At 39.6% G+C, this 13,187-nt stretch overlaps 1 protein-coding gene across 3 annotated transcripts in view; it reads right to left on the reverse strand.

Moving 5' to 3' along the window:
* cadm1b (cell adhesion molecule 1b) overlaps positions 1–1,720 on the reverse strand; it is a gene marked incomplete at its 5' end in the record, with an annotated part of 166,983 nt that extends 165,263 nt beyond the window's left edge. For 2 of the 3 annotated variants that reach the window (XM_083773606.1, XM_083773604.1), the window contains one exon: positions 1,617–1,720. In XM_083773606.1, coding sequence (XP_083629732.1) covers positions 1,617–1,692 — 76 coding nt within the window. The remainder of the gene's footprint in view (positions 1–1,616) is intronic. The other variant, XM_083773605.1, reaches the window with a different exon arrangement.
* Between the last annotated feature and the right edge of the window lie 11,467 nt (positions 1,721–13,187).

Genomic DNA, 13,187 nt, shown 5'->3' on the forward strand with positions numbered 1-13,187 from the left:
GGGGAGTTGCCAACGAGTGGTTTGTCAGTTATTTCTAGAACTATAGCCCTGCTTCCCAATGGCAACACATGAAAGATCTGCAGTCAGACCATGCCATTCTTGGCTTGAAATTGCACCTTCCGACACCGCATCAGCCTTGAAGTGCTGCATTCCTTATAGTCTGTATATTGTACAGTAGTAAGCTATATTGTGCAGTCCTGAAGGCACTGTTTTATTTGAGTGAGAGCTTAATTAAATTAATGGTGACAGGGATAAGCTAGAGAAAATGTCATTCATCTGCTTTTCAACAAAACCATCAATTCAACAACTGAGAAATGTATCCTTGTATGCAGTGAGCCATACAAAATCAATTCCAATGTCTGAAACGTGTTTTAAGTGTAGACCGCGCACAGCTAGGCTCTAACATGCGCGCGCCAAGGCGGCAGGCGCACGCAATCAAACAAGCGCGCGCGCGTGCCAGACAGACGCACACATTATTTATGCAGACCTGTTGATAGGCTATGCAGATGAAATTGGCTGGGCCATAGCTACGCAAATAAATAAATAATCAGATAGGAAAGTAAATGGTGTCGAATTTCCAATGCCAGTCTTAAAACAACTGTTGCAAGTATTATTATTATTTTTTAAACTGGAGAATCCCGAGGAGCCTCACAGAGCCGAATTTAAAGCGAGTGCTGACTGACATTTTAGCAGCTTCTGGTGTTTCGTTATTGCCAGTTTTCATCTAAAACATTATGGAGCATGCAACTATTCACTATACAGTCAAAAGACAGGATTATCGGACTATATGAAATGCATACATCGGCCACGACGTTATTGCCACCGGTTCTGCGGTTCATGCAGTTGTTAGTAGTATAGCAAGCCCTTTCGTCCAGTCCGAATCAACACAAGCTTATAGGGCTACTGACAACAGAAGTGAAGACTGCGGGTTGTAGGCTACACTCAGTACACTGGCATAGATGCTGCAGTTCTGGGGCTAATTCCGCTCACCGCGGGCAGAGGACACTGTGTGAGACCATAGCTGCATTGCGTGTTTTTCTACAGCGCACCTGAAGTGCAGTCAGTCAGACTTCAGAGATTTGTCTACCGATCGAATTGTAACTGTAAACCATGAGATAGGAGCCCTCAAGCGAAATCCGTGTAACATCATAACCGTTTCCAAAGAGCTTATTTAGCTTTTGCAGTTGCACACAAACAACAGCATGCCCTCGATTTATCCATACTATTAGGCTACTTGCAACACTTTGTTACTTGTGCAAATGTGATGCACTCTCTGCCTAGTTTACGCTACTTTTTATAGCAGTTCTATATGTCCGTCATTTATTGCATCAAGATCGTTCGCCCTTCCAGGCTTCCACGGTACCGATACCGATACCAAAACGGCAGTATAGCTACAAGTGCCCTAACTATCTAGCCAATACAATACTATGGAGCAATAACATACTACAGATATGTTTAAGTAAAGGCAGGCATATAGCCTATCAGAGCCAAGAAAGTGATGCTGTGATTTCAGAGAAGCTGGTGCGCATCCCGCGCGCAAACGCGCCACAACTTCTCCTTGGTCCTTTTGGAGCTTTTGCTGTTGATATAGCAACTATGCACAACAAAACACTTACCTTTCAGAAGAAACGCCGCTGAAATCACGAAAACAGACAGATAAATAGTGAGAGATCCGCTCCCCGTGATCGCCATGTTGGACACCTGCTTGAGACTGGCGGCGCTAAATCACCTAGCCATGGGATGAAAATGTAGAGAGGCGGAGGGAGGGCTCAATAGGGAACCTTTCGATCATATCAGACTGTGTTGTTTTACAGTGACTGAGTGACATCTAGGCCTTTAATCCATTTTCTAGCCTAGTCTGAAGGTAAGTTTAAGAAACAGGATGTTCTCAAATCAATTATTTGTACATTCTTTAGGCCTATTTTATTTTATTTTATTTTTTACTTAGTTAGCCTACATGCCTATACCTATAATAGCCTACAGTAAATGACCAAATCTGACTGCATATATAGCCTATATGTGGCCATACTTAACAAATAATACTATTAATAATAATAATAATAATAATAATAATAATAAAGGCCTATATAAATATATATAATATATAAATATATATGCAACAGCCATTCATTCATTCATTGTGGTTGACCACACCTTATTTTTGTGTTGTTTTGTTATCCTATGTCTGAAAAATTTAAAAAGAAGAAGTGAAGTTTGTCAGAAACAATATGCTATAAAAGCTGTAAAACGATTGTAATGTTTACAGCGCCCTCTAATCATGGAATGAGGCATGACATGACAGTGCAATTCAGTTAGTGTTGAATTTAGGATAGCCAACTTCTCGTCTCAACACCATTTAGGCTATATACCTTATAATGTGTTGAAACTTTGACTATAGTCTGGACAAGATAAGCAATTTCTCTTCGTGTCCCTGTAAGTGTAGTCTATACCGAAATAGCCAGTGTCACAATTAAGTGTGCATGTCACTTAAATCTACTTTCCTTTCTATTGTGTCAAAGCAGCACTGCTGCTAATGGCACAATCTATTTTCTGAGAATTCATGTCAGTCCTCATCAGTAGATAGCATTTATAGGAGTTCACTCACTCAAATGGTGCAGCTATTCCTAACACTATACAGCTTGTATTCCACACATCACATTTGTTTCTGACGTTATTACCTGTGGCAGTTCTCCAGTTCTGCCTGCCACTTATGCATGCAGTGTCTCCACAAACACTTTAATTGTGCAGTGTCAAATTTGACGACTTCTGGAAGAAACCCAAATTAATAGCCAATATTCTGTTATATTCCCCACTTCCCATTGCTTTTCCACATGGGTTGTATACTTGAAGTGTAGCTTACAAGTCGCAGCACTTAAGGTATAGACTATTTCAACAATTTCTGCACCTTTGATACCCTATCTTAACTTTTGTTGTTTGCTCTCCTTCAATTTTGCTGTGTCGGTGTTTCACGGCATGGCGTTTTCTTTGCTCATGAGAATAGTAGGGTTCCTTGGTCTCTCCGAGAAGACGAGCCCATCATTTATGTGTCCCCAAGCAGGATGAATAATGGATGGGAATATCAGATGACTGAACTGTTTCATGTGAATTCTCTGTAGTAATAGCCAACCATATGAGCAAGATATATATAGGCAGATGAGGCGCCAAATACAGGTGACAACCATCAACAGAAAGTGAGTAAATTTACTTGATTTTTTGAGAAAACTAGTGAAACTAATAGAATAAATGAATTTCATCAGGCTTCTCATGCTATACTTGATTAGAACTGCAAATTAAGACCCCCCCCCCCCTCCCCCCTATGAAATCAATCAAATTACCGGAAATTGAATTATTTTAGGTGGTAATCTATATTAGGCAATCCACTCACCATGATTATGTATTCCTCTTCCTCCTGTTGTGAAAGGAATAATATAATGGCTGGGTTTCCCAAACGAAATATGCATAGTGAGTATATGCATGTGGTTCTTCTTTCACTGCAACATATTCCGTGCATAGATGTGCGTATGATGCATATGTCCCGTACGTGATGAAGATATATAATACTTATAATACCAATGCCAGGGTATAACTGTCTCTCGATGGTGACGTAATAATGATATGTTTCAGTGTCAGATGGATTAAAGGTAATGCCCCTATGTATACATGTATACGTAATCTGACACCAACGCCATATCAAGCACAAATTAATCATTACGTCATACGCTGCCACGGGACATACGCATCGGAGCACCGGACAAAAAAAACATTACTTTCATTACGGTCTGCTTGCGCAAGTAAATAGTTCAACTAGCCGATCTACATTGAGACATTGTGAGCTTGTAGATCGGCTATTTGAACTATTTTAAAATAGTAAAACATTGCAAATTCGTTTAGGGATAAGGGTTAAGGGGTGGCGCAAGATATAGCCCCATATATCTACAAAATGGTCTGAGAACGCCTCAGGGGCCCCCAGAATGAAGTTGCTAATGTTGCTCTGGAGAGTCTGGAGCTCACTGGTGGAGCTGTTGCCCCCATGACCCAACTATGGATAAGCGGTTGAAGAGGGATGATGGATGGAGAACACTATTTTCTAATCTACACTACACTATTTTGATGTAAACTGGACACACTATTTGGGGGGACTGGACACTATTTGGGGGGAACTGGACACTATTTGGGGTAGAACTGCATGGGCATATTTGAGGGAGAACTGCATGGGCACTATTCTGGGAGAGCTGTGGCATGGGAGTATGGCCATATTCCCTGTTTTACATTATAAAACCCATTTCTATTCACTCATTAACAATGGAGGCATTGTTGTAGCTAATCAGTTAATCAGTAGGCCTATACTAATGTACAGACTTTTTTTGGCATGGTGCTAGAGCTCGCCAGCCAAGCTTTTAGTCAGTGTAATAATAACAGACGGACGGATGGACAGGCATGATTTGCACATTTTCTCAGCTCAAAATACACCTTTGTTCAAATAATGTATGTTTGATGTAGTTAATTCTTTACTAACTAAACTTGAGCAAAATAAGTAATCAAAAATGCATGTGTTTGTTTCCATAATAGGTAATTATTACCTCATCAACTACTGCTAAACTGGGTCATTCACACAAGACTGGTGGGGCAGTTATCCAAATTCAGTCGAGTGCCTCACCACTCAATTTTGAGTGGCCTACCAACATCAATGCTTCTTTGTAGGAAAAAGGTGCTTTTGGACAATACAATATGCAGATTCAAGATTCAAAGACTTTCTCATGCTCATGAGCAGTGAAGTCCATAATATTAACATTCTGCGTGGCTTTTCTCATCACACAAACAACAGTTCGAGAAAATATAGTCATAGATAGGCCTACAATAATAATAGTATTCTATATATGTGATTAAAATGCCCAATTCTGTCCACTTGATAAGCCCAGTTTACCCGTGCCCACTTCATAAAATTGCCCGGTTATCAGCTGTGCCCACCCTATATTAAATTGCCTATACTGTATAATGCCTAGGTGGTGTGTAGGGCACCTGCCACTATGACTCAGACATAACCATATAGCGTTCATTATGACTCGGACATAACCATAATAGACTCTATAGAGTTCACTAAGACTCATGTAAATATGGTCTGCATGCTGGTCTGATGTTACCCATGCATTTGCAAGTTAGCTCGAGGGTGACCTGAACGTGCTTCTCTGCCCTCTAAGTGAAATATTGTCTATTGCACTCTCTCTGGAAAAATATTGAGTATTGTGCTCTGCCTATTTGACCCATTTCCACCTTTTTGTCTTCCAGTGATCCACAAAATCAAATATTATTCACCTTTAATTTTTAGCCTCTTCTCGTGTAGAAATTTCTTCCCTGGAGTCAGCGATTCTAAGGCTGAAAGAAAGAATGATGTACAGTATATGGATTTCCAGATGGATATTAGAATAGAATAGATCACCCAGGTTTTATGGTTTTTCAATCCCCACACGTGTGCGTGCGTGTATGTATAAGTGTTGCAACACTTAAAATGTAGAATATGAAATTTTAACGGTAATATCGTATAACGTATTGATATCGCAATATTTGGCATAAATACAGAGATATGAAATACAGAAGTTTACGGAATGTATTGTAGTCGATAGAGCTCGTGTGAGTACATAACCACGTGACCGGGCTGTTTTCTGCCCCCTCAATGTCGCAACTCTGTCTATACTCTATGGCTTGTAATCCAAACGTACACATGTGTGGGTATAGGGATAGGGTGGCCTGGCTGGGTGTATGACTTGACTACCGCGGCCTGAATGATTCAGCCCTGCAGCCCTGCTGTGAGATATGACCTGGACAACAGATGTCAATATGAAGTTGAGGATAACGTTGACCACTTCTGTGTCTTAGTCATACTTCTCTCTCCTTTCTTTTGTAATCTTTTTTGTCATCAGACGGACAGCTTGGTCATATACTTCTCTCTTTGTTGACGTTTTGTTAACTCATCCTCCTGCCGTTAGCCCAGTGGTGGAAAGTAACTAAGTACATTTACTCAAATACTGTACTTAAGTACACTTTTTTAGAGTTTTTTGTACTTTACTTGACTGTATTCCAATTTCTAATACATTTACATCTACTCCACTACATCTCAGAGCCAACATTTGTACTTTTACTCCACTACAATTATTTGAAAACTTTAGTTACTAGTTACTTTGGAAATTTACATTTTGATTAGAAAAACATACATTACTGTAACCACTTCAACCCTATATACATTTCGACCATTTGAAAATAGCTGATCTACAAGCTCACGATGCGTCGCGAAGCATTGTGTGCGACCTCTCTTTTCTATTCAAATATGAATATAAACTAGTAGTCAATAGGCCCCTCCTGCTAATTTTGCCAGCCAATTACAATGTCACGTCACCCCTGTGATCATGCATAACTACTTCGGATGAAATTTATCTCCCAAAAATCATGTTTTTGCGATAAACGGTTACATTTCTCGCATTTGCGGCGACCCCTATGGATGAAAATGGAATTGCTTTTGGAACTTGGTTGATTGAACCACCCGAGACATGCGATTCAAATTTGGAATGGATCGGACATTCCGTTTGTGATTTATGGCATTTTTTGTAAAATTTTGTGAGATTTGGACAAAATCTGTAGGAGGAGGAGTCAAAAGTGTGTTTTGGAGAAAATTCAAATTTGCAGGAATTTCTGACAGGTCATTTTGACATATGGCTCGAGTGTGTGCGGAAAAAACTGTGGGAGGAGTAGTGCGGCAAAGTATCGCTCATTTACAATAACAATAGTCTGGTTGCCCTGTTAGGGCAACCAGACTAAAAAGGCAAGTTACAACACTTTTTGTTGTATTGGCCGGGCCCCTGGTTTTTAGGCACGGCCAATCAGAAGAGGGCAGGTTTTTGGGCCCGGCCAATCAGAAGAGGGCAGGTTTTTGGGACCAACCAATCAGGAGAGGGCAGATTCAGGGCCCGGCCCTGTGTACGCCCTGTGTGCGTGCGTATTGCTTGCGTGCAGCTGGTAAAATATGACATTTTGGGCTTGTTAACTTTTCTACTGGTATTTTGTATTTATGTGTAATGTTTGTATGAGTCCTCTAGTCAAAAGAGGTTTGTGGGCATACATATTGTGTAGTTATTTGTGGAGGCCCATTTTTTGACAGACGATTTCAGTGTTGCACCCCCCTATAAAACTTTCACAAATGTTGACATTGTCATACATGCTGAAGATTAGCCTGGCTAATAAGCCAGACTCAAATCACACTGTTGTGATTCGTGCCGGCAGGCCTACGGCTGATTCGGTCTAGGTTATTAGCCAGGCTAGCTGAAGATGGGTTGATGCCGAAACGTGTCCATGCATGTTTGCTGTGTTTGTCCGTGCACTTTAATATGAATTAAAAGTACCAGAAGGACTTCGGAGTATTAGGGGTTAACAATGCAGCAATAATAGATGGAAGCTTTAAGAAACAAAAATGTAATTGAAGATGTTACACCAAATCTGCCAAGAGCCAAGACACACATAATACAAGAATCCTCATGCTCATTCAGCCTAAAACACTGCCCAGGGTTAAGACTTATTTGGGTTAAGGCACATTTGCATATGAATTAGTGACATGATTTTGTTAAAACTAGGACAGTGTTGCTATGGTTATCCAAAAAATATCCTGATTACACTAATTACTGTACTGTGACCCCAGACATTTCCCCTCTAGCAGATCACATAGATTCAGATACTGTAGCTTTAACTCAAACCGGAATGAAAGGCATTAAAATACTTGAACCACAAGCATCTTGCACTTTTTAAATGTAGAAGTAGGCTCATTACATAAGAACATAAAAAAAACACTCAGGTTTTTAAACATTGACAGTATACAGTAGTCATTTTAAAATGGCTGTTGCAAACTAGCTTTATTGTGTCGATCGTATGGCCGGATGGCCGAAGGCCTGAGACTGTTCTCCAAAACTCACACAAATTGGTGCGCATTATCTCTGGAGACATGTAATCCAGCTATATCAGAGGACCTTCATCTATAGCATGTCTTCCTGGATTTGATTCCATCACACTTACTTATTTATCATTACTAGCCCTTACCCGTTGTGAGATATATATCAAACACGAGGTGTATGCTGGCAAATACTGCGGCATGGTCAAGCTGGACCTCCAAAAGGCTTTTGATACCATGATCCACTCCATACTGGTTAACAAGCACATCAGTGAGCTGGATGCAATCCTACCTGAGGGGAGAGAACAGATGGTGGAGGTGAATGGAACACTGCCCCAACAGTTTTAAAATGTATACAAATCTTTGAAAATAACAAATCTAACATTGTGAACTTGTAGATCGGCTATTTTCAAATGGCCGAAATGTATATAGGGCTGAAGTGTTTTGTAATAATAATCAACTAAAGTTTTCAAATAAATGTAGTGGAGTAAAAGTACAATATTCTCAGATATATATATATATATATATATAATATATAATATATCCTCAGAGATGTAGTATAGAAGTAAAAGTATTGGAAATTGGAAATATTCAAGTAAAGTGGAAATACCTCAAAATTGTCTTAAGTACAATACTTACTTTATACCACTGCGCATAGATATTACTATGTTTCTACCGTAGACTTACTGCAACTACTGTAGACTCTCTCCTTTCAAGTGTTCATTAGGTTGTAGTTATAGTTTATTGTGATTCATTTTGTCAATATGCCATTTTTCTACGACACAGCCCATGGAGCAGCTCTGAGGATTATTTTTCTGACCATGATTTGAAGTTAATATATTAACAAATGAATGGGAACATATTTGAAAGGAGTTAGGATGTCATAGAGTGAAAGTATTGTGGCTTCAGACAGATTTAATTTGTTCTTGTGTGTATTTTTTATTAATCTCTCTGATTTCTCTCTAAGGACCAGTTATGGTCCTTAGAGAGAAATCAGTCTGTATGATTTTAGCGCTACTGGATGCCGACAGTCAGTGATTAAAGTTACGATGTGTGCACTGCTAGGCCTACTTTGAGGGGGGTGATGAGACCTGCTTATCAGGGGTAGCATGACCACTCGCCCTTGGCGAGTAGTCTTGGCGACTCGCAACATGATGGTGATGACATGGTTTTGCATTGCCACACAAACAAGGTTTTGTATTCAAATCCAAAATAAATCAGAGAAAAGTGGATTCATCAATAATCTGTCTGTCAGGACTATATGTTTTCATGTGTGAAGTGAGGTGTGCTCTTATCATTGTAAATCACCATGACATAAAATAGACACTATCTTTTTGCTCAGACACTATAATTCTCCATTCATTGTCAATGGAAATGTAATGTTTGTGTAGGACAAAGTTTGTGGACACACCAAAAGCTGGACATAGGAGGGGATAGCGCAACAGCATAACATCTTAAAAGTATAAATGTTTCAGGGTTACAATATTATTGTCTGGGGAGAACTGTACATTTGAAACGGCATACCGTTTTACGTAGCATTATTGTGTGTATGATTAATCCTTTCCTGCTTGTGTCCCATTACAATATTCTAAAAAGCAAGAAGAAATTACATGTAGCTTTTATGTTAAGCTTTTCCTGATTTAATATAGAGTTGTTTTGTACTGTACATCCTCTGTGCTTCCGTCTCTTTTTCGCTTTGATATCCATTATCCAACAATGAGAAAATGAGCAACCCCGTTCTAATCTACACTGACTGAATAAATTGGAATTGAACTGAATGTAGTCTTCTCTGTTCAGTGAACCATAATACAATCCAGCCCATATGCTATCAATGGATCTCTATGTGAGACTGCAACAGTGGATATCGATGAAGCCATCATACACATTTTAATTCTCTAGTCAATAGAGAACCTGTACAGGTTTCATGGATGACTGATATGGCAATTATTTTAAAGTCTGCAGTATACTGTAACTTGTCTTTAAACGCTGCCATGTATGAGGTACAGAAATTGAAAGTGTAACAGCCCATGATTTCGGCTGAGAGGCCATAGTGAGTATATTTAATAGTAAACATCCACCTATGACCACCATCCATTGAATACTTTAAATTTCAGTAAACACTGCAGTAAAAATGAACAGAGCATTCAGTTATACATCCTTATTGCACTTGTCATCCAGGATCACAACTAATAAATAGAGATGTTCCTGTAAAACAACTAATAAATAGGCCTATAGATTATCACCTGGGCATTCATGGTTACCCGAGGTTAACCCACCGAGGGTTGGGAGCACGGTGGCACGGTGGTAGTGCTATTGCCTCACAGCTAGAAGGTCCTGGGTTCGATTCCCGCTGGGGATGCTGTGGGCGCTGGGGGTGTGTTCTCTCCTTCACGTGTGTCATCAGTGACCATACACGAGGCGGGGTTGTGAAAGGTCCTTTCTGTGTGGATAGTTTCCATGTTCTCCCCTAGGGTAGAGTAGGTACCCTCACAAAAAACATGCAGTAATCCTGGTCTCTAAATTCTAAACTACCTCCCCCTGGCCAGCCGGGGCACCTCAGGGGAAAGGAACTGTTCGGAATAACGTGTTCCTTCCACGCGCTACGTCCAGCCGTCAGGTACGCGCAAAGAAGCAGCTTGGACTCCTCATGCATAGAAGGAAGCATGAGGTCAGTCCGCTGCCCCTCCCCAGGTTGGATGAGGAAGTGTAGTGCCCAGGATTATTATTATTAGATAATTTACACTGGGTGAAAACATGGGTTGCAAAATCGTGGGATAAAAGAAAACGAGGGTTGCTTATTGAGGGTAATGATGATTACATACCGTTAGGTGGCAATTTGTTCATCAGCCATCATAGACTTATTTATTCACAGCGACATTGACAAATAGAAATTGATCATCCATGTTTGACATGCTGTGTTCCTTCCGCGGTGAGGTTGCTCACAGTGACAATTTAGCAAGCGGAGGCACATTAACCTTTGCTGAATGGTCAGCTACAGTAGGCCTACAGCTGTATTAGCCCAATTATCAGCATTCTGGTTTTCTAGATACAGTATCAACCTCTGTCATTTTATCACTCTCCTTAATACCAGGGGCAAATAAAGGCTGCATGGGTATACGTGATTAAAAATGACAAGGGTCGGGCCATAAAATAATATGTATTTTCCTATGGTCTTTGAAGTATATTCTGTCAACTAGCATTTTAGGTAGACAGCATATGAGTTTGTTTACTCAACCATAGTTGAGTAAACAAACCAGGCTGTCAATCTATTGATTGTCAGAAATAAGCCAAAAAGGACCAAGAGAAAAACATTAAAATAAAAATATAACATGCAAGAATTGCATGCATTGATGGCAAGCATAATAATATATACAACTCTAGACCTCATCACATATCTTTTGTTATGAGCTATCTTCGTTTCTGATCATGTAAGCTCATGTAACGTTAATTAATTTTACATACAGCAACAAATGACCACCATATTTGCATGCATTATATAAAACAGAAAAGAATAAAACATGTGGCAGCTGGTACAACTACAGTATACGCCCAGCAGACCTGGGACATTATCACTGTCACTTATCTGTATAGCTGAATAATGAGTGATATGAAATATCTTTATTAAAATATATTCAGCTCTACAATATGCACTTGCCCATTCAGCAGTCATGCTGCTCATTATGTTTCTGCTCTGTCACTCATATCTCACAGTGGCCATAACTCAGCCAGAGACAAGAGTGATGATTACTGCACATCACATAGTTTTTCAATTGGTTTCTCAGCTGAAGAGTGCATAATCCTCACCCAGGGATGCTTTCCTACATTATAATATTGACAGTATTATAAATCAGTGTGCAGTCACATTTTTGCTATTGTTTTGCTGCAGTCACTGAGGCAAAACTGACTCATGCACAAATATAACAAACAAAACGAGGTATGTTGTTGCCTTATATCCGCTAACCACCATGTGCTTGACAGCTTTATTTTTACCCTTAATTCTCTGTACTTGAAATTCTCATCTGTTGATGTATTCTCAGGATTACTTAAATTAAACGATTTGGTTAAATTGTGTGGCCTGTCACACCATAGAATTAGCATGCAATATTTGTACCCCCTCTTCCATTGGATGTATTAGACAATTTAGAATGCTTTTCATTTCACCATGGCACTATGGGGTGGATATAAAAACTAATGTCATACATGTCTGACATTACTGTCATGTCAGACATGTCAGTCATGTCAGTATAATATGTTTTTTATATCCACACTTTTCCTGGGCTGTGTGTGCTCCAGTTCCTGTCGATTTGATCCAATGAAAGCCAATGAAACTGGTCAGATGACCAATGATATCCAATGAAATCAACAGGAACTGGAGCACACACAGCCCAGGAAAAGTGTGGATAGATCTGTTTCAAATGTGTGTTTCATGGCTGGAATGGGTTCAGAACTGGTTCAGCCTACTGTGTAATTACCGATTTAATACCCCTATTGTACACATATGTTACACTGATTGCACAATATCTTCAACATGTAGGCTGTGATTACAAATTATTATATAGGAGTATGCCCACTGACAACCACTAGGTCATCTTGAACACAACATACAATTGAATAGGCTATTTCACTTATAGGTTTTCCTAGAGAAAAGTGATTAAAAGACAGATATTTCTAAATGGGCCACAGGAAATTAGAGAGCAGAAAATGTTTCTCCTTCAATGGCTAAACAATTGGATTTGGCAGAAAAAGTGAACAGCACCCTTCAAGATCACACTGTACCTCCAAAATAAAAATGATTCCAGAACTATATTCTTTACCATTCACTGCCCGCATTGATTCAATCATTACTGTCATAATCCTGACAGTCATGGCGCAACTAACTGACATGGCGTTAGTTGCGCCATGGCGTTTTTTGCGACTTCTACATTTACAAAGCAAACCTGTACATAAACATTCAGATTTCAAATATAAAGTGCTCATCCAAGGTGCCATGGATGTTAGAATTTTGCAGGGTCAATAAAAAGCTTTTTTGTCTGATCGCCAGCCAGTTCTAGACCTCAGGTGTCCCTGCAGCTATAGGGCTGTGCTCAATTAATCGATACAATAATCGTATCGTATTCCTTGACGATAATCGTATCGATACAGAGGCTACCATATGGACACAGAAGGAAATGCTGTGTGTGACGCGGCAAAAAATGAATACATTTTAAAATAACATCAACTATGATGTGTTTGTGTGTCTAAGACTTAGATATATGAG

The sequence above is a fragment of the Protomyctophum parallelum genome, assembly GCF_964188405.1.
Source record: "Protomyctophum parallelum genome assembly, chromosome: 9".
NCBI lineage: Eukaryota > Metazoa > Chordata > Actinopteri > Myctophiformes > Myctophidae > Protomyctophum > Protomyctophum parallelum.